The sequence below is a fragment of the Clinocottus analis genome, unplaced genomic scaffold (genome assembly GCF_023055335.1).
Source record: "Clinocottus analis isolate CAN_PGR_092001 unplaced genomic scaffold, fCliAna1.0.p SCAF_1, whole genome shotgun sequence".
Classification (NCBI taxonomy): domain Eukaryota; kingdom Metazoa; phylum Chordata; class Actinopteri; order Perciformes; family Cottidae; genus Clinocottus; species Clinocottus analis.
In genome coordinates, this window is record NW_027175820.1 from 12,618,794 (window position 1) to 12,640,796 (window position 22,003).

Consider the following 22,003-nt stretch of genomic DNA (forward strand, 5'->3'; position numbering starts at 1 on the left):
CGTAAACCCACACAGCAGCCCTGATTTTAGCATGACCTTTTCCTTTGCTTTTCCCAGCATGCCATGGATGTGATCGGCATCTCTTCAGAGGACCGCTCCATGGTGCTTCAAATAGTGGCCGGAGTCCTGCACCTGGGAAATATCACTTTCAAGGAAGCAGGCAACTATGCTGCTGTGGAAAGTGAAGAGTGTAAGTAGGCGTTTAATGTGGTTCACAGGAATACAGGTCACGACCAAAGCTCACATAAACCGTTTTTTGGGGAAAATTAAGGTTTAATGAACATTTTAGGTAAGAGGGGCCAATAAAAGAAAGTCCTTTAGGTTCATTCTGACCCATTTTTGTGTGTTTTTGGCAATCGCTATCTTGCTATTTCTGTTGGCTCTGAAGCTGCTTTGAGATAAAAGCCAATGCTAGCACATTCTCACAGTGGTGCGCTTGGGCAGAGCAGGGTTGAGCTAAATGCTAATGTCAGCGTACTAAAATGCAAGTGTAGTTGTTTTTTCACCATGTTCGCTATCTTAATTTAGAGTTGAACATTGACTAATTAGCAATAACATCTAAGGCCGACGGGAAGGTCACTAGTTTTGTTGGAATTTGGTAACAAAATGATGGTTAATGTCTTCTCATTACATTCTTGCCTGTTGGAGGGTCTCTCCTCTCCTCTGTGTCCTGAGCTGCACTTCTCAGGTTGGTGTTGGAGGATATTTCTCTCTCACCGCTTTCAAAGTTGCATTGTGGTAATACATGAAGCCAATTTTCTGACAAAAAATATTTGGAAAAAATATTCTCCTTCTATCCTTTTTCCTTTTTCCTTCTCTTGCCTCATTTTATACATCTTTGTTTTTGTATTCATTTCCTTTACCCTGCTCCTCATGCTGCGTCTGTATGATGCAGATGAGAGTGCCGTTGCCTGTATACAAAGCCTGGGTCTGTTCTGTGCAGACGTAACAGCAGCACTCCATAATCTCTGCTTTCTCACTTACTGAGCGCTTTAACTGCAGTGTGTTGCACACATGAAACTTCACTCGACTTACACTCAGCAACTCGAGTCACTGCGTCATCTGTTGTTGAAAGAAATATTGAGACTGCTATTTTGACATCATTTTGGCTAGTTTGGTTATTATTTAGTTAAAAGTAAGTTGATCCCGACAGCGCCACGACGTTTTGTATAAAATACCATTTTAGGGTCTCATGCTTTTGAATCAGATAATTACGTTTGGTTTGACTTCACGTGATCCCTGACATCACAATATTGCATAATTCATTCACAATCTGCCCAATAAAACAGCAATGTAGCATTTTCATTTTTTTCCTATGAATTAAACAAATAAGATACAACATGCTAATTGTTGAGCTTTAGCAGTGTGGAAATTATTTTTTTTTAATTGGAGGTTTTCAAGCTTTATGGTAAACTAAGCTAACCCACTGATAACTATATATTTGTACTTAGTGAGCAGATACAAGATTGGTATCAATCTCATCTATATTTTAACAAAAAATGTCTAATTATTTCTTCCTAAACCTCGGGGGCACCAAAAAATATTAAATGATAATATCATATCTCACTGCAGATGGAACTCTTAACGAGTGGTAAAAGGTTTGCTTTAGTTATTTAACTTGTACGACAAGACATCTGAAATAAGATAAGCATAATCAATGTTGCAGAAATTAAGCATTAAATGCCAGAACCACTGTATAGGAGGGAGTCTGTCACTACCCACCGCCTCTTTGACGAACAAATGTTCTGCAGGGGACTTTGTGGTTCGTTAAATCCTTTGTATCCAATCTATACTTTTGATGCTGAACACAAAGAATGGCTTTTCCTCCTGAATGAAGCTGGCGTATGGTCAGTCACACCCTCACGTCCCATAAGGGGAGCTACTGCAGTGGTCTGAGGCATTCCCAGACGAAGTGAGTTTGCAGGCCTGAGAGCCATTTCCTTTTCGGGGAAGTGAGTCACCGTAATAAGGCAGGGAGGGGCTCTCAGGGGAGAATATCAACGCCAGGTCGGGATATATGATCTCTGGGGTTCTCAACGCTCTTTTATTTCAAGGGCTTGCGTCAATTTTGTGACTTTACTCCACGCATTGTGCATTGTGATTGCCAATAGAAATTTGTCTTGTGATTTGTGAGACTGATAACTGCAAAAGAAGCGCAAAAGGTTTATTGTAACTCTGAATATGCAGTGTTACTGCCTGCTATGCAAAATCACACGAGGCTGACGTTTGATTGGTTGTATGTATGTATGTGTATATATATTATATTTATACATGTTTTTTTATACACTCTGTATTCTCCTCCCATGTCTCGTCTGTCTTTTAACAGTTCTAGCCTTTCCTGCGTTTCTACTTGGAATTGACCAGACCCGTCTAAAGGAGAAACTGACGAGCCGAAAGATGGACAGCAAGTGGGGAAGCAAAGTGGAGTCCATTGACGTGACGCTGAATGTGGAGCAGGCCTGTTACACGCGTGACGCCCTTTCCAAAGCGCTGCATTCAAGACTGTTTGATTTCCTGGTGGAGGTATGATTACATGTTTGTACAGTCTTAGAGTTCAGTTTTCATCAGTAACAAAGCTGTGATGACCTATAATAATTATCCATTTTGTGAACACAATCCTTCAATTTCAGTCCATCAACAAAGCCATGGTGAAAGATCATCAGGAGTTTAACATCGGAGTGTTGGACATTTACGGATTTGAAATCTTCCAAGTAAGTGTTTTGGGCTTTTTCACAGGCCTGACACATGGCTACTGGAATTGTACTCTGCAGCAACAAATACATTAGATTAACAGGTATTAACTTTGGGCATTTAAACAGATTAAACACAAAGGATAAGACTAATTTATAAAGTATGAGGATTAGGATCTATCTCCCGATTGAGACAGCAGACCTCAACAAGCTTTTCCAATCTGATTACTTGTGTGTTTAGGCACCCTAATGAGAAGTATTGTTCATGAGATCAGACAAACTAAATGTTTTTGTATTATTTTGGTTCGCATGAGCTTTATATTCCTCATATCAAGAACAGGTACTGAGTGGTCCTTACTTGTATATGATTAACTGGGTTGTCTCTTCATCAGAAAAATGGATTTGAACAGTTCTGCATCAACTTTGTGAATGAGAAACTGCAGCAGATATTCATTGAGCTGACTCTGAAGGCAGAGCAGGTAAACTTCCTCCACAGTGTTTTCCTGTACTCGGTCTCCGTGGTTTTCATTTGCTGCCTCAATAGATGTTTTATACTTTGACTCATGTCTCTCTTTGTAGGAGGAGTATGTGCAAGAGGGCATCAAGTGGACGCAGATTGAGTACTTCAACAACAAGATTGTCTGTGACCTCATCGAGAGCAAAGTAAATTTACCATCCATAAATAAGAAAATGCTGCATATGGACAATGCACAGTAATAGATAATTATGGATGGAGCTGAAACAAGTCAAAATAATCAATTAATTTATTGTCCAATAAATTAAACATTTGCTGTGGGTTGAATAAAGCAAGTGACTTGAAGATGTCACTTGGGCTTCAGGAATTTGTGATTTATTTTCTAAAGTAAAATAATCATTAGGTTGAGCTCTTTATAAAATACATCAAATAAATGAAAATACAAAATACACAAACTCAAGATTCAGATGTCTCCTAAAATAGAACAGGCAAAATACAACCTTCTTGGTGACGATAATAAGCACAGGTTTATTGAGAAATAAAGAGGTAACTTGAATATATTTTGATTGGCTCCCAACTAACTTGCAAACTTCTGAAAGGTTGCTGCTCCGTGACTTGTAACTTAATTCTTTAAACGTGCCGACATGCCTCTTAATTAGATTTTTCTGCCCCACTGGGAGGTCTAATCCATGAAATCTACAACAACAGGAGCAGGGGATCTGTATCATTGCCTGACACTTCAGCTCTTTACAACAGACCCACTTTAGTTTGTCCAGTGACAACATAATGTGTCTTTTTAACACAGGCAGCGTGTTCTCTGGCGTATGCACTGTTGCAGCTGTGCAAACTGAAGGCTCCTGATCAAATCAGGACATAATGCAGCCAAATAGCTCAGCATGAGATAGAGGACATGCTAAAGCTGCTCTACATGAACAGTTTATACAATTCAGAGCATTTGGAGCTTTTTCATTATATTTACTTATAAGTATCACCTTCTAATATTACATAATAGGGCTGCAAGAAACGATTATTTTCATCATCGAATAATTAAATGCAAGGTCTACAAATTATCAGAAGATTGTGATAATTCACAATTTTCCAGAGTAAAAAAACAGTATCAAATGTCTTTTTTATTCTGAGCCTTAAAGGTACTCTATTTATTATCCAATTCAGTTCATTTTGACTATAATAAAAGACTAAGAAAACCAGAAGTAATAATCAGTGAAGAAGCTGGAACCACTAAAAATTTAGATCTATTACTAGATTAATTTAAATCATTTTCTAATTGACCAACTATATAGACATTAGAGTGTCTATTTCAGTTACCTACAAATGTAAAAAAAATAAAATAAATCCTAAAATTCTAAATACATAAAGTCCTAACTCGAAAAGTCTTGGTGAGTTTTAAAGCCAGTGAGACATACATGTGCTATGTTTTCTGTATGACCCCAGAGTCCTCCTGGCATCATGTGCGTCCTGGATGATGTGTGCGCCACCATGCACGCAGTGGGCGAAGGAGCAGACCAGACTATGCTGCAGAAGCTCCGAGTCCAGATCAACACCCACGAACACTTCAACAGCTGGAACCAGGGCTTCATCATCCACCACTACGCTGGCAAGGTCAGCCTGAGCGTGCTTATTTAAAATGCTGCACACATCTCTTGGGGGAGTTTGTGTATACATCTCACGTTTCATGGTCCTTGCATAAACATTTATGAATACTGGCAACCTAATATATTGGGTCTTGATTATTGATTATCTGTGTTTATCACACCTGTTTTTTTTATTTGTAAGTATTGTCAACATGTGTATTTAAGCATGTTTATGCATGCGTGTGTCTGTATGATCGCTGGCAAGAGTATTGTATGATGCAGCGGCTTAGAGCCAAGTCAAATTTCCCTTGGCGACAATAAAGTATTTTTTATCTTATCTTACCGTTTTTCTTAATAACACGTAAAGAAAAATGTACTCTGATGCCTTAATTGTCAAAACCAAAAGATTAGGAGTTCAGTATAAGGTTTACAGCAACCTCCTTACGCTTGTCTTTGCCATGTTATAAACTGAAATGTTTTATGCATAAAGCCCTCAGCGGGGAGCTGAGAGCAACTTCTGGAAATAGAAGGTCATTAAAATGTCCTTTTTTATGGTGTCGTATGATCTGTCATGAATATCAGTTCTGCAGCTGGAACTTTAATTCTGGAGTCAGTGTCGTCATCTTCGGCCTTTTAAGTTTTTCAGACTAAACTAACACCTTTCCCTCCTCTCAATTCATAGTTACAGTCCTCCCTCTTATGTAATAGTGTCTAACAATGTCATGCATGTTAATCAGCCTTATGCAATTCAGATATTACAGTTTGTCTTTTTTCATTTATTTTTCATTCTGGTGGTTTGGGCTGAGTTTGTCCCGTGTCTTTCTCCAGATGTGTGATGGCTTCATTCAGCCTGGCACACATGCCATAGGCTTAATGAGCTGTGCCATAAAGACCCAAAGGGCTCCCATGACCGGGCTCAAAACATTCCTCCAGTCTCAGGCTACAATGTAGCAGAAATAACACGGTTTCATTTATACACTTTTAAACCACTGCTAGTTTTATAAGAAAGCTAATCCTCGGGAGGTGTAAGGCTTGGATCTGCTACCCTTCATTTTCTTTTCCCATAAAATTCAAGCCATTGATTTAAGCCAGAATATAGGTCACTGCTTTTTTTCACACAAGTGTCAACTGTCATTTTGTTAGAAGTTTTAAACAGTTCAACCCCGTCCTCTTTGATAATTATGACTTCATTGAAATGCCTCTGTGTGTCTCTCCAGGTGTCCTACGATGCAGAGGGTTTCTGCGAGAGGAACCGAGACGTCCTTTTTGCTGACCTCATTGAGCTGATGCAGAGCAGTGAAATGTAAGTAATTGCACATTGCACTGACATGTGCTGAGGATTTCTATGGTTCACACTTAAAGGGAGTCTTCTATTGTGATGCATTGGGTATAACCCTGAATGAGAGTTCCAGATGTTATTATGCATCTGGAAGCTAGTGGGACATAGCAGAAGTGTGCAAGGCCGGGTTATGTTCTGCCCTATGCCCTGAATAACATCTGGCTGCTGCTCCAGATATGTGGCTTTTGGGGTCTACTTAGTCTGGCTTTACAAGTGCAGCCTCTCTGTGGGGCTGCATTGTGGAGTCTAGTCCCTCTTGTGCTTCGGTTTCTTGGGATTTCTTTGTGTCAAAGTGGCCATCTGTGCAAACAGCCTGTATTGTCTGTGTAACCCTTGCAGGCCTCAGCCACTGCTCGCACCCTTTGTGTGCAAGTTTTGTGAGGCATGAAAGGAGGTTACATCAAAATTCCATTCAGACGCATATTGGAAAATATGTACACGCAGTATACATCACATATAGGCACGCACGTTTGCATACACACATAGGAAAAGGAGTATGGCACAGACACACATAAAGGAAGCCTAAGAAGGAAGGAAGCAGACTTCATTCCTCAGAGCAGCAGGTCTGAATAGGCAAGGAAGGAGTGACCAGTATTGTCAGCTGGACAGTATTAGCAGACCTTTGATTCATGTGTACACACATCCTGCTGATCCTTTCTTCTGCGTCCATCGCTTTGAGCCAGAAGTTTGAAAAACAAACAAATACCAATGTGGGAGAAAGACAGAAAGGGGATGGAGTTTAAAAAAATACTAATATGAAAAAGCACTGATGAAATAATGAATTGATAAATGCCAATGGCTGAAATATAAGCAAGTTTTAATAAGCAGAATGCCAAGCAGCAGTGTGTCAACTTTCGACCAGGCTTGACCGTCACCACATTTTTATGTGAGTTTCCAAAGCAAAAAAAGAGCCAACACAGTTCAAAAGGAGCTAAATACTTTGTTCCTGAACGACAGATGCACTAATCACGAAAATAGCTTTTATTGAAGATTCTAGTTTGACATTACTTTTTAAATACTGTATGTAAGCCTTTTTAGTTTAGCCGTTAAATAAGTAATTTAAAGTGTTATTTCACAGCATAACCTCAAAGAAGACACCAGCTTCAATGTACTGCTCAAACAGTGGCGTCATTCAATTGCAAAGCAGAGCCTCGACTCACACGAGAAGTGGGAGTAACACTTTTCCTTAATGCAGGAACTTGCTGATACACAAGCGTGTGAGACTTGAATACTACATTGTTATTATAAATGGCTGCTGTGTGGCTCAGTATATACCTGCAGATGGCTTTAATAGTCTCTTTATCACAAATATGAGCCCCTACCTTCCTCCCTTAAGGCACTATATATCAGGTTATATAAAGAAGTTACAAATTAACCCTGAGCCTGAGTCTCCTAAAAGGAGATCAAAAGTACAACCCTGAACTACTTTAAAATATTCTTGAAACTAGTTGAGTGTTTGTCTTCAGTTGAGAAAAACCCGAGGATATGGAAACTTCACAAATATCTGCTACATTCTGACCGGCAGCAACACATCATAGTGTAGTCGTGATGTTATAAAACACCACAAACTATGAACTGCATGTTGAAGATTAGACCAAAATGTTATTCCTTAAAATATAAGTGTACTAGGACCCAGTAATCTTGCTGGAGGGAGTGTAAGAATAATAATAACAATTAAATGTAATTACAGAGCACTTATCAAAACAAAGGACTAGGTGCTTCACTGAGAAAAAAATAAATAAAATACCAAAGTGAATCATAAAATACATGAGGGGTAAGATTAAAAATAATAAACAAGAAATTAAAAGCCATTGGATTAAACGGGCAGCTCCAATAACACCAAGATGAGCTTTCTGACCAAAGAATGTTTTTAGGAGAGACTTAAAAGAAGACGTATAACATGCTGTTAATCTCCATTAATTCAGAGAAAGTTGATGTTGTTCTTTATTTTTCTTCTAAAAAGCCCAAATTTCAATCAAAAGGGATCAATAATTCGCCAGGCATCAAATAATCACAAACATTCCTCTATGGAACAACGTGACCTTGATGAGAGGTGTTTCTACAAATACAACACCGTATGACCACACATGCACGCACGCACGCACGCACGCACGCACGCACACACACACACACACACACACACATATAGCCATGCATCTCTTGTTTTCCCACCCGGCCCCAACAAAAACCTTCCCAACTTGTTCAGGAATTTAAACTAGTGACCTCAGTCGAGGTCCTTGGTTCTTTAATCATTAACTACATTTTTTGTTTTTGGCAACGAGGGAAACGCAGCATTAATTTCAGCTTGTTCACTCTGTTTTCATTGACTCATGCATGATACCTACCTCCCTGTGTCAGTCCTAACTCCTCACTTTTGTCCTCTGACAGCGCCTTTATCAGAGCACTGTTTCCAGAAAGTCTCAATGCTGAAAAGAAGGGTCGACCCACAACTGTGGGCAGCAAAATAAAGGTGTGTGTTCATCTATGTGAGTGTGAGCGCGTGTGCGTGCGTGCAGTACCGGAAAAACTTGTCCCTCATCTTTATCAGGATCGCTGTGATAAAGGCCTTTGAAAAGATAACCTTTTCTGTTCAGAGGCGTGTCCTTCAGTGGTTAATCCGTAATGCGGACGCATTATTTGGGGTTTTCATGAGACATAATTATGAGCGTCAGTATCATCATCACCTTTCATGATCTTTGCTCTTACTGCACCCTTTAGAAACAAGCCAACGATTTGGTGAGCACACTGATGAAATGTACTCCGCACTACATCCGCTGCATCAAACCTAACGAAACCAAGAGGCCCAGAGACTGGGAAGAGAGCCGGTAAGTGTCTGTGTCCCCTGATGTGCTCCTTGTCGCTCATGACTACAACAACATTTAAGCGTGAACACATGATTTGTCACATGTATTCTCTGAGCCTGAACAGACTGTAGTGACGAGGATTACCCGACATCCGCCAGAGTGTTCTGTAACTCCAAATACATTTTTGTGTGTGAAATCCTTAAAATTAAAGAAACTTATAACAATCTAGTATATGTATGATCTACAAATAAAGGCGAAATAATATAAAATTGTCTGTAATGAAAATTTTACTCTCTAAATTCTTTTACCCGAAAGGTAAACACTGAATCATTGTTCTGATCTGTTTTAAATATTTGCTCTTTTTCTTGTGTTTTCTGTCCGCCTGAAAGACAAAGTCATGTGAGACCTTTCAGACTTCGCCCCCCTCTTTATCCCTTTGTTTCAGTTTCCCCGCTCTTTCCTCCGTGCTCACAGGTTTTAGGTACTAAATGTTCAGATGCAGAGTGCAGTGTATTGTTCACAGCGTCTGACCTTCCTGTTGTGAGTTGGGTGCAGAGTTGCTCATTAATTAGCACCGGAACTGTTGTTTTCACAGGAAGTGTACTAAGTAGTGCTTACGGCCTTTGTTTGAGGGAAAAGTTTACAAAATGCAGCTAGTTTTTATACAATGACATGTGATTACACCTTCCGCTGGAGGAGCATTAGCCTCATGCACTGTAGATTACTTTAGAATGTGTGTTTTTTTTTTCAAATTATTTTTATGTCTGGACATTTTATGTCTTGTACTGTTATCTGATTCATTCTCATCTTTTATAATGACATAAAACACAAAACTATCACAATGTCAAAAGTAGAGAACAAAACCATAAAACCTGAATGTGGAAGGGAAACCCAACAAATGTAAACTTAAATCAATCATCATCAATACAAAAACACTTTCTGATGGCTCAGGAGGATAGCATGTGTAGGGCTGGGCAAGTTAACGCGTTAATATCGCGTTAACTTTTCAATCGATTAACGGCGTTAATTATTTGATCATGCGTTAACTGCAGTTAACGCATGATGTTATATTGTTCTGATAACATTACTTCAAAATAAAAGCTGCAATACACTAGTTTTTTACTTCATTGTTGAATTTGGCGCATAATGCGATTAATCGCAGAAAAATCATGCGATTAATCGCGATTAATTTTTTTCAACTTTGCCCAGCCCTAGTAATAATATATATCTATATATATATAAATAAATATATATATATATATATATATATATATATATATATATATATATATATATACTCCAATTTAAAGCTAAAATAACCAGTCGATCAACATTAAATTAATCAGCAGGCATTTTGATAATTAGTTAATCAGAATTTATTAAGTGAAGAAAGAAGTTTGTTAATTTTATCGTCATGCTTTTTTCTGTCTTAAGAGTAAAGCACCAAGTGGAGTACCTGGGTCTGAAGGAAAACATCAGGGTGAGGCGTGCTGGCTACGCCTACCGTAGAATCTTCAGGAAGTTTCTCAACAGGTAACATGCCTCAGGCTCACAGTGAGGTCATATGGTACTCATTTCTGACTTGAATTTGGTTTAAAGGACTGAGCCTGTTCAGAGCCTCTCTTGGGGTCGCAGACGCGAGGCGTTGTGGTCGGAAGGTCATCTGTGCCTGCCGTGGTGGCAACCCGAGAACCCGGTGGTGGACACCAGGGGTGAGGGAAGCCGCCAAGCTGAAGAAGGAGGCCTTTCGAGCCTGGTTGGCCAAGGGTTCTCTTGAAGCAGCTGACGGGTACCGGCAGGCCAGACTACTTTTTTTTAAATGACAAAACAAGCTGTGTGCCAAGTAAGAAAGTTGCTGATCCGGATTGGGGACATTGTCGTTTTTTAAGGAACTCCTAAACCCGACCAACATGTCCCCTGGAGAGGGTTCAGTGCCTAAAGACTTTGGGGTGGTTGCACCCATATCCCTGGCTAAGGTCACTAAGGTAGTTAAAAAGCTCATGGTGGCAAGGTGCTGGGGGTGGATGAGATCCGCCTTGAGATGCTGAAAGCGCTGGACATTGTTGGGCTGTCTTGGTTGACAAGAGCCAAGTGGCCATGGACTGGCTGACTGGGGTGGTAGTTTCCATCTTCAAGAAGGGGGACCGGAGAGTGTGCTCAAACTATTGTCGTATCACACTACTCAGCCTCCCACTCAGCCTCCCAGGGAAATGCCAGGGTGCTGGAGAGGAGACCCCGACCGCTTGTCAAACTTCGGATTCAAGAAGAGCAGTGCGGATTCCGTACCGGTCGTGGAACAGTCGACCAGCTCTTTACCCTCGCAAGACTACTGGAGGGGTCCTGGGAGTTTGCCCAACCAGTCTACATGTACTTTGTGGACTTGGAGAAGGCTTTTGACCGGGTCACTCGGGGGGTTTTGTAGGGGGTGCTGCGGGAGTACGGGGTACGGTACCCGTTGGCACGGGCCATCCGGTCTCTGTACGCTTGTAGTAGAAGCTGTGTTCGTATCCTCAGTAATAAGTCAGACACGTTCCCGGTGGAAGTTTGCCTCCACCATGGCCGTCTGCGTGTCCTTAAACTCTGTCAGACGGGTTATATAAATGCTCATATTTGCGACCTCTTCAGCCAAACGTTCTTCAACGGGATCCATTGTTTGTGTCTCTGCTATGGCTTTCAAAAACAGCGGTATTATGCTATGAAACCGGGAATGCGAGACTCAGAAAGGATGTGGTTAGCAGACCAATCATAGCCTTGCGGGCTGCGAACAGCTTGCGTAGCTTTGTCGAATAGTCAGAAATTGTGGGTGACGCGCCCAAGCACGCAAGAGGGCTGATGGGACGACGCAAGGGGGCCCTTGTGGGTCTTGGTGCTTGCGTCTCTGCGTCAAACCCAGGTCATGGTTCTCTGCCAGAAACCGGTGGATCGCGTCCTCCTGGTGGGGACAAAATGTCTGCCCCAAGCGAAGGAGTTCAAGTATCTCTGGGTCTTGTTCACGAGTGAGGGTAAAGTGGAGCGGGAAAACGACAGGCGGATCGGTGCGGCTGCAGCAGTAAAACAGGCGGCGTACCGGTTCGTCTTGGTAAAAAGGGAGCTTCGCCTTCCGGCTCAGCTTTCCATTTACTGGCCGGTCTATGTTTTAACCCTCACCTATGGTCATGAACTCTGGGTCGTGACCGAAAGAACAAGCTTGCGGATACAAGCAGCCGAAATGAGCTTCCTCCGCATGGTGGCCGGGCTCAGCCTTAGAGGAAGGGTAAGGAGGAACATCAGGAGAGAGCTTCGAGTTGAGCCGCTACTCCTTCGTATCGAAAGGAGTCAGCTGAGGTGGTTCGGGCATCTAATTCGGATGTCTCCTGGACGCCTCTCATTAGAGGTTTTCCAGGCACGTCCAACTGGTAAGGGGCCCTGGAAAGTGTTGCGGGTGAGAGGGAAGCCTGGGCCGGCCTGCGGGGCCTGCTGCCACCATGACCCGACCCCGGATAAGCAGACGAAAATGAATGGACGGATGGATGGATGGATGGATGGATGGATGGATGGATGGAGTGAGCCTGATAGGAATCTACAGATACTAACTTGGACACGGGCAGAAATTGCCCCGTACATTGCAGCTTTTTTAGCGTTGTCGTTGGATGCTGTAACAATTGGGGTTCTAAAAATATTAGAAAATATGGCAGAAAAAGTTACACTTAAAGCAGATTGTCCTCCTACATGCCATGATGGGACTGATCCACATTAGATACAGTTTCTGTTGATGTCTTTATAAAATACTGTGTTTTGTCAGGTACGCCATTCTGACCAAAGAGTCCTGGCCAACGTGGCAAGGTGATGAGAAACAAGGCGTCTCTCATCTCTTACGGTCTGTCAACATGGACCAGGATCAGTTCCAGCTTGGACGTAGCAAGATCTTCATTAAAGCCCCTGAGTCGGTATGTTTTACATTTGCTGTCAGATCCTGTTCTTTTGTAAAGTCTTTGCACTTTATGACATCACATCTCTAGAAGAAAGCGATCCAGAAAAGTTTACTACAAAGCAAAAGGTTTTTCACATGTTATGTGTGTACACACTTAGAGCTCAAATCACATGTTGGCATACAAAAAGCCTTTTTATTTGCAAGAGAAAAAACTAAACTCAACTTTTTTTAAATAAACACCATAAAAGGGCACTCGTGTCCCAAATCATGCTTGAATCCCTGATGTAGGGGAGGAGATTGAACCCGACCCGTGTACCACGTCAGCACTGAGTCAACACCGCTCTGAAACTAAAACACAAGTACAGACTGTGGTTGCAGAGTTTGGGGGGACATCGTAAAGGCTTGTCTTTTTTTCCACCATAACTACGTTTTTTTTCATGATTCCTATGAAAGCAGCACTGTCATGGCCATGCTCTCACTTATTCACATTTATACACATCGTGCACGAAGGAGCATGCACACACACAGTGATGTATGTTTGTAAGCTAATACACTGACTTTTAATTCAGGCCTTACAGCTGATCCTGAATGCCTTCACTCATTCATTGCAGTCGTGCATGCCAACAGTCCCCCATCCCCCACACTGCCAGACTGAGCGTCCAAGTCATTGAGGTCTGCTTGTGAAACGCAAATATCACACAGGGCGGACCGCTGAAATGAGCTGCCAAGCTTCTCAAAACAAGCCTCTCTGTCTGATAAGACCCTGACACCAACTAATTAGTGGTATGACTAAAGCATTTTGTTTCTGTTTGATGTAATAAGTCAAGTTTGTTTGACGCCACGCCAGATGTTGGAGAAGAGTTTCTCCTTCAAAGTGGTGACGGATGAGCGACGGCCTACTGTCAGTCATATTTATTGTATCCATGTATTAAATCTTTGTATGGCACTTTTAAATGCAAAATAAGGAGCTCAAAGTAACTGATAAATCAGTTAATCACATTATTATCATGATATATTTATAATGAAAATGATTGTGAGATGTTAGTTGCAATCTTAATAATGATCGTATTGAGCTAAATTAATCCCTGAGTAAAACCCACCAGGTGTTTGTTGTTAGATTTCTTACCTGGGAAGTTGAATCACCTGTCAATCACTTGTCTGGTGAAAACCATTGAAGCCTCACTGATTACCTGGTGTCACTGTCTCAATTAAGGACTCAGTGCATTTTGTTGTCTGTGATTTCATCCTGTGCTGTCACATTGCAGCCTGTGGTCGGTCGTGTCGATGCCAGGCAGTGGCAGGATGTTTAGTCTGGGAGGGAGAGGGCAGAGAGTTTGATTGCGTGTCTAAGAGGCCCATCAGGAAATTACATAGATGGTGGTTTGCTGGTCCAGAGTCAGCTCCTTAAGCAGGAAATGACTAAATTAGTAATAAGTTATTATCTTTATGTGCATACTGGTAAGCAGTGTATTGATCATACCAAACAGTACAAAACAATGTGCTAATGATCGTAAACAAATCAAACATTTTGTAGTGTTCCAGGAATCCTAATCGATAAGTTATCCTGCAATAAAAGATAGACCCACATTATTTAAAGTAAGTCTTGAAAACACTACTCGTAATCATAGAAAATCCCCTCGGAACACATGTTTTGACAACGGAAACACAGAATAAATGTTTAACATTAGTTTATAGCAATGAAGAAAAGGTCTTGGTGATATTGTTTGATGCTGAAATAATCTCTTGGCATATCAGCCCTTCAACAAATCAGTCAGATGGAGATGATGACACTGCCTGTAAAGTAGGCACTGAAAAGCCATAACAATCTAAATGTTTAGCCTTTGTGCAACTCTGCAGAAATGTTCAGTATGCGTGTGCAGTCATTCCTTCCAGGCACTTCGTTTAGGTGTGGCTGTGTTTGGGTTTGAGCAGGTGTGCTTGTCTCTTCCTGTATTTCATTTCTTTGTGTTCCAGCTCTTTCTGCTGGAAGAGACGAGGGAGCGGAAGTTCGATGGCTACGCCAGGACCATTCAAAAAGCCTGGAGGAAATACATGGCCCGCAAGAAGCATGTCCAGATGAGGGAGGAAGGTGAGTGGCGCAACATCTTGCAGCTTTAGTCCTCTCTCAAAGTCCCTCTGTCTCCAGCTCTCATTCTCTTGGTTTTAGCTTCTGACCTGCTGCTGAACCGGAAGGAGAGGCGGCGACACAGCCTCAACAGAAACTTCGTCGGTGACTACCTGGGCATGGATGACAGGCCTGAGCTCCGGCAGTTCCTAGCCAAGAGAGAAAAGATTGATTTCGCAGACAAAGTCACAAAATATGACCGCCGCTTCAAGGTTGGTCTCCTTCTGTCTGCAACTTGCTCCCGTCTCTTAACAACTGACAAAACAATCACAGAGTCCTTCTGTTTCTTTTTCCTTGCTATTTTTTAGGGAATTAAGAGGGACTTGATACTGACCCCAAAGTCTGTGTACCTGATTGGAAGAGAAAAGGTGAAACAAGGACCAGAGAAAGGGCAGGTGACAGAAGTGGTGAAGAGGCGGATTGATGTGGAGAAGATCTTGGCAGTATCTCTCAGGTACATTTCCCTCTATTCTGTGACAAACTGGGTTGTAATATTACAAGTATTACATCCTCTGTATCAGATAGCAACATAAACTCCCTGTCAGCTTTTCACTATTGCTTTCAGTTACTATTCTGTCGCAAGTATTTTATTACTTTAGGTGGTTTTAATAGTCTTACTTTAGTTCCTCGTGCTGCTCATGCATTTATGACCACCACATGTTCCAAAGAAACCTGTCCATAAAAACAAATTTAGGGCTCATTCTATCTACATAAGTCAACTTTAAGCCCTGCATCCTGCCGCTACACCACAAATTTAACTCCTTCTGCATTTGCATTGAGGTTTATCTCAATGTCCAGGTCATGGGCGGTAATCAAATTAGTTGGGGAGCGTAACATCGGTCTCCTCAAATTCAAAAACAAATGGTTTGAACATTAAAAGAGGTTCCTGTTTTGAAAAAGCATATCGCAGGGGAAATAAAGTAACATGAATTAAAAACAGTGCATAAATACTAACACTTGCAGTACATGGGAATAGACTCTCATTACAGAATGGTAATTATCCGATCTGCAATAAAACATTTTGTAGAGAAAAACATGTGTCTTGATATGTCTCTCAGACCGGGTTCACTCTAAAAAAAAGGTTTAAAGCAGAATACAGTGAAACTTGCCCATGCTTTTACTTTCAGGCTGATTCACACAGTCCTCAGTGGGGCCCAGAGCTCTCTAGAGGCATTTTGGGTGTTAATGACTGAACAGAAAAATCAGTCCGCCACCAATTAATGTATTTTCACTGAATACCATAGACTGTAAATAGCCGCATACACGAGGCATAAGATTATTCTGAAATGGGCTGTTGTTGTGAGCATGGGATCCATGTTTCCTAGTATAGCATTACGTAATTAGTTGTTTCCAAAACAAGACAATGGTGGCTCAACATGAAGCATGCCGTTTAATCTTTACACACTGCACTGCAGAAAGTTATGAATCTACTTCAAAGACACAGTCTGAATGTTCCTGTAAATGTCACTCATGGGACATTGAACACATGTGAAGTATGTTAAACCTGTCTCTTGTACGTACATCTGAGTGTCTGTCGTCATGTGCAGGCCTGAGGGATGGTCCAGATCTCAGAAATGTTGCTAAATAATACGCAGTCACAAACATTCTCATTAAGGAACGTTGCTGAGGTAACTACAAAGAAATGGGGAAAAAACTACAAGAAACTAAGAGACTCTTTGTTGTTGATGGGAACGCTGTATATCTTGTTTTAGAGGTAGAAATCAGAGCATGTGGCTTTTGAATCAGTGGGTTAATCTGGACCAGGTGGGGCAATGAGCGAAAGCAGGAGTTGTAAAAAACTGCACTTCTCTGAGAGCAACAAAGTATCCTTGTGTGGGTTACGGGCACAGGCCGTCTTCACTCTTCAGATGTGAGCCGCTTTGTGAGCCCCCCTCCGTTTCTATGCAAATGTGAAAGCTGATTCTGACTTTCCATCTTAACTTCCATCAAAACAGAGCATTTAAGGTGCATTTGTCTTTAAACACAAAAAAAAAACAATCGTGTGAATGCATTTTTTCTTCAGTGAGATTTGCTTCATGTCTCAGCTGATACGAGGATTTTAGGTTTTGTATCTCATTAAGTGTCATGTTCATGTTTTTGCAGCACAATGCAGGATGACTTCCTGATCATGCACGAGCAGGAGTATGACAGCCTGCTGGAGTGTGTCTTCAAGACAGAGTTCATTAGCTTACTGGCCCGCAGGTTTGAGGAGAGAACCCAGAGGAAGCTACCTCTCAAGTTTAGTAACACGTAAGTAAACAATAACCTATTGTTGGTTTTTAATGGACATATCTTTAGTTTAATTTGATTAATTAGACTTTAAATCAAACAGGTGCTAAACCCTCATTGCTAATAAGTTAGTATTTCAAAAGCACTAGTAAAGCAGAGTGAGACATTTAAAAAATAATGACCAAAAGAAGTCACAGGGACCATTTAAAGAAAGCGCTATATTGGCTTGTGTGCTACAAAATAAAATTTGTGTTGTCTGTCAGACTGGAGATGAAGTTGAAGAAGGAGAACTGGGGCTTCTTGAGTGGAGGTGGTTCCCGGCAGGTCCTGTTTGTTGGGGGTCAGGGAGACATGCCAGTACTGAAGCCTTCGAGCAAATCTCTGCAGGTCAGCGTCGGCCCCGGGCTTCCGAAGAACACACGTGAGTATTGACAGACCCAACATACAGCAATGGCCTCGTTCTCACAGCGAGTTGTGAATTCGTTAACCTGAGTTTGTGGAATCAAGTCACGCCATGAAGTTGACCCATTCAATTTGACGACGTCTGAAAATCTCCGCAAACATTTTAACTCCATGAACTACTCATCACTCGGATTTCAGCCTTATGACTCACAACACTTGAAAGCTTTTGGTTTCAGCAGCGTATACAGAGACAGCAAAGAAAACAATATGAACCTATAGAAGTATAAAACCTCTTTATGATGAGAAATTCTCATTTTGATATGCTTTTACTTGGATTAATGCAATGTTATGGACGTAAGGTCCCATCTCGAAAGTATACACAATCATTTCAGATACAGCCTTCTTTATCTATACATTACATTGATGTATCCCCTCTCATCTTTATTCCTCTCATGCTCAGGCCCCACTAGGAAGAGCTTCTCTCAGGTTCGTTCGAATGCATCCAGAACTCACCAGAACATCCCCTCGAGGGCGGCGCCGGGACCTCCAGGTACATCATCCATCTCACAGGACGTGAGCAGTGAGCAGGCTTCTCTTACATCCAAGTGGACTGTCTAAAATATTCTTCTTCTTCTTCTTCTCCTTCTTCTTCTTCTTCTTCTTCTTCTTCTTCTTCTTCTTCTTCTTCTTCTTCTTCTTCTTCTTCTTCTTCTTCTTCTTCTTCTTCTCCTTCTTCTTTTGGCTGCAGCTGCTCACCAGAATGGTGGCCTTAAAAACAACAACCACGCAGCCAATCAGAGGAACTCGCAGCATCACAAACAGAGGAACCCGCCACCCGACAGCGGGACACGCCCCTTCCTGCCCAGCAACGGCAACCAGCTGAAGGAGCGAGTCGGCAGCCGGCCGCAGCCTGACCTGGACTGTCTGAAAGTGCCTGATCAAGGAGCTGCAGGGTGAGATGCTCACACAAATCAAAACACACCAACCACAGTTGTACAGAAGTAGACAAAATAACACACATCGATGACATGTCAGGAATAAAGACTTGGTAATGTACAAAAGTGGATCAGTTTAAACTGAATGCACCATCTGCGAACCCTTCATACTGTACAGGTCGACCAAATCATTGATTCGTTTCATTCTGTGACAACTCTTTCTAACTGTCTTAGATACTTGGGACTCTTCACGTGTTGGTGCCTCACAGCCTCGGAATGAAAAATCTGTCTCTAATCTTCTTCTAAAGAAAACTAGAATTGTGTGATTTAAGTGAATGCTGCTGTATTTTTGTTTGTTGATTCTGTGGTGTTGAGATTTTTCATGGCCTGAAAAGTGTTGATTGTCATTTTCCCAAAAAGGCCACAGGGAATCTGACGAGAATGACTCACACAATTGTATTCTGAGACTGGTTTAATAGCTGACGTATACTGCTAATTATCATTCAGCCTAATATGACTCCACTGTGTAGCATTTAGTTGACACGTAAAGCTCTCTCCATTAGGTATTTAACAGTCCTGTGTCTAGGAAACGTATTAATACACAGAAGATCATTTATATTTTAGTTCTTAAATGTGTTGATATCTGCTAAATGTAATGAGGTTTTAAGGCAATATGGTGCAGTGCCCGGCATCACATGCACACACACATAGTTTTGATATGCCCACACACTCTAATGCACACACTTGTGTTTCTGTAATTTTGGCATAATTTGGATGATTTATTCTTTTGTAGCAATGGAGACAGACGGCCAACTTCAAATGGAGGAATGTGAGTTGGAGTGTTTGCAGTGTTTTGGGTGGTGGTTAAAGACGAGAACAACTTTCAGCAGCAAGATGTGTTGATGCTGCTTCTCCTGTGCATTTTGTTTTTTTAACTGCAAAGAAAGCAACGAAAAACGAGGCAACTGTAGTCTGCAACTAATATTTATTTCGCTGCTGCTGCTTAATTTCTTTGATTTCAAATAGGAAATCTTTTACAATTCAGCTGAGTACAGTAGATCTTTTATTTATGAATGAAAGATCCTTGAATGGACATTGAAGATGGTTTCATGAACACCGATCTCACTGGGAGGCCTTCATATTTTACCTTTTCATGTCTACATTGCATATGTAAAATCTAACTGTTGACACTTAATTAATTTATGTTTTAACCGTAGTTAGTTGAACACACTCATTCTTAAATTTTTCAAGTGTCATTATGTTAAAAGCTCATTTTAAAAGAGAATGTACAGTATATACAGTATATATGTTTTTTTTCTCCAAGTAAATGAGAACATCAAGTATATAGAATCATAAACAAATATCTTAAAGGTACTACTGACTCTGGACCAACACTCTGCTCTGAAAGACTCCCTGAAATGTATACTTATTTCAGTGTGAAAAATGAAGTGTGTACTCAACCACCATCTTGTGGCAGATTTGTGAACAGCATTATAAAGAGGCATTGAGAGACATTATAAACACAGACATGTTTTTACAGTCACTGTCATTGGAAAAATCTAATTTGAGTCTAAATGTTTTTTACATGACAAGATGGTGATTGTGCGCACACAAAAACACCACGTCTACAAACTGCTTCTTCTGACTCAACTTCACAGCCAACTGCAGCTCAGTGAACTGAACTTTTCCCACTGTAGCGCCTTCTTGCAGATGTTGACAGTCGTGTGGTTTCCCTCTTTTTTCCCTACAATGCCTTAGAGCCCACAGACCATCAGCCAGCAGGCCTGCGCCGGGAGGAGGGCGACCCAAACCTGCACCCAAACCTAAACCCCAGGTGCCGCAGTGCAAAGCTCTGTACGCCTACGACGCTCAGGATACAGACGAGCTCAGCTTCAACGCTGACGAACTTATTGACATCATCAAAGAGGGTAAGATAGCTCGCTGGTTAAAGGAATATAAAAGTCTGTATCGGATGCCCGCTTGAAATGGGCCTCTAATCTCGTCGTGTTTGTTGCGTAGATGTGTCCGGGTGGTGGACTGGACGACTTCGTGGAAAGCAGGGTCTTTTCCCCAACAACTATGTTACCAAGATCTAGGAGCTGCCGGTTTACAGCTCGAGGAGGAGGAGAGCCTGCTGCATCCCCGCTGACCGTCTCGGAGGACAGCGATGGAGCCTACCGTCAGAGAGAGAAGCACTGCGAGACTTCTTGAGAAGAGAAACTCACACATCCTCCACTGCTGCCTTGCAGTGGATGAATGTATCTCTCGGTTCCACCACCTTGACCAAAAGACCGCCAGGCTTGAAATAAGGGCTCCGCTTTGAAGACAAGAAGACTGTTTGACCCCGGGTTCTGTTTTTCTCCACAGTCCCTTTCAGTATGGAACAAAACTATTTATTGTATTTATAGCTTCCTGTATTCTCCTTACTGTCATTTATATCTTGCTGAGGATTTGAGCTCAAACTTTTTTGAAGCGTTGGAATGAAGTATGCTTAATCTGTGGGACCAGGCTTGTAATTTTTTATTTTCAAAAGGTTTGATTGCTGAATCAAAGGTGATCACGTCAGTGGCAAAACTGAAGCGACTGCTGCTTTACCAGGAATATTTATTTTGGACAGGGGACGGCGTTTCGGTAAATCATCACACTGTGATTTTTAATGATTTTAAATACCAAAGCTATAGCAATTTTAATAGGTCTGACAAAACAACTTCAGAAGGCAATGTGGTTGAATCACCTGAAGAACAATCTTCATCTTTGTTTGTTGTTTTTCTATCACACCAGTATATTTTAGACAGAGTAGAGGCAATGTATACTGTAACCTGAGCATGCTGTCTGTGGTGTATTAGCACTTTATTGGTACAGGTACTACCTTGGACACAGACATCTTCACTCGTTCATGCCACAGCCGGTAAGTCAAGTCTATGAAGGACAAGTTGTAAAGCGAGAAAGAAGCGAGTTACTGAGGAGAATCATTTGTTTACATGAAATGATTTTTAAAAAAAAGGCATTTTAAATCTGATTCTGTATGTGTGTTCATATTTTAGGAGTTGTTGTTGGCTAGAGTTTAAATTAATGTTTTTTGGTTGTTTTTTTTTGAAGGATCTTACTATTCAAATGTTTCTCTGCTTTTGATACTCTGCACAGGCTGCTTTATTTCTGGTTCAGGTGCAGATGGATGATAATGGTGAGCACAGATTAGGGTGAATGAGTTTTCGTTCGTGCAAACGTTGGTTTTGGTGGAAGATATTTGTTGACATTTTTCCGTGGCACTACAAATAATTTCTATGGCTTCTGCCCGTTTCTGCACATCTTTTGCACTGCTGTTGCATTACTTACACATTCCTTAGTATATTTTTAATCAAATAACCACATTATGCTCTAGTCAGTAAAAACAAAAACATCTGGGACTGTTGTTATAGATCTTCTACATCTTCAAATACGGTTTGGATCTTGGATGGTTGAAAACATCCTTGTGCAATATTAAAAAGTGGATAAATCTATT

At 41.3% G+C, this 22,003-nt stretch overlaps 1 protein-coding gene across 2 annotated transcripts in view; it reads left to right on the plus strand.

The window, feature by feature from the left end:
• Positions 1-20,895, plus strand: part of myo1ea (myosin IEa) — a 44,914-nt gene extending 24,019 nt beyond the window's left edge. Inside the window, exons 9-29 of one of the 2 annotated variants that reach the window (XM_068573638.1) lie at positions 58-190; positions 2,327-2,523; positions 2,631-2,711; positions 3,083-3,169; positions 3,270-3,353; positions 4,618-4,785; positions 5,975-6,060; positions 8,485-8,566; positions 8,815-8,921; positions 10,335-10,433; positions 12,682-12,826; positions 14,785-14,899; positions 14,978-15,147; positions 15,244-15,389; positions 17,039-17,185; positions 17,428-17,585; positions 18,027-18,116; positions 18,315-18,519; positions 19,295-19,330; positions 20,260-20,429; positions 20,521-20,895. In XM_068573638.1, the coding sequence (XP_068429739.1) occupies positions 58-190; positions 2,327-2,523; positions 2,631-2,711; positions 3,083-3,169; positions 3,270-3,353; positions 4,618-4,785; positions 5,975-6,060; positions 8,485-8,566; positions 8,815-8,921; positions 10,335-10,433; positions 12,682-12,826; positions 14,785-14,899; positions 14,978-15,147; positions 15,244-15,389; positions 17,039-17,185; positions 17,428-17,585; positions 18,027-18,116; positions 18,315-18,519; positions 19,295-19,330; positions 20,260-20,429; positions 20,521-20,597 (2,583 nt within the window). In that variant the 3' untranslated portion in view covers positions 20,598-20,895. The remainder of the gene's footprint in view (positions 1-57; positions 191-2,326; positions 2,524-2,630; positions 2,712-3,082; positions 3,170-3,269; positions 3,354-4,617; positions 4,786-5,974; positions 6,061-8,484; positions 8,567-8,814; positions 8,922-10,334; positions 10,434-12,681; positions 12,827-14,784; positions 14,900-14,977; positions 15,148-15,243; positions 15,390-17,038; positions 17,186-17,427; positions 17,586-18,026; positions 18,117-18,314; positions 18,520-19,294; positions 19,331-20,259; positions 20,430-20,520) is intronic. The other variant, XM_068573731.1, reaches the window with a different exon arrangement.
• Positions 20,896-22,003: the final 1,108 nt, after the last annotated feature.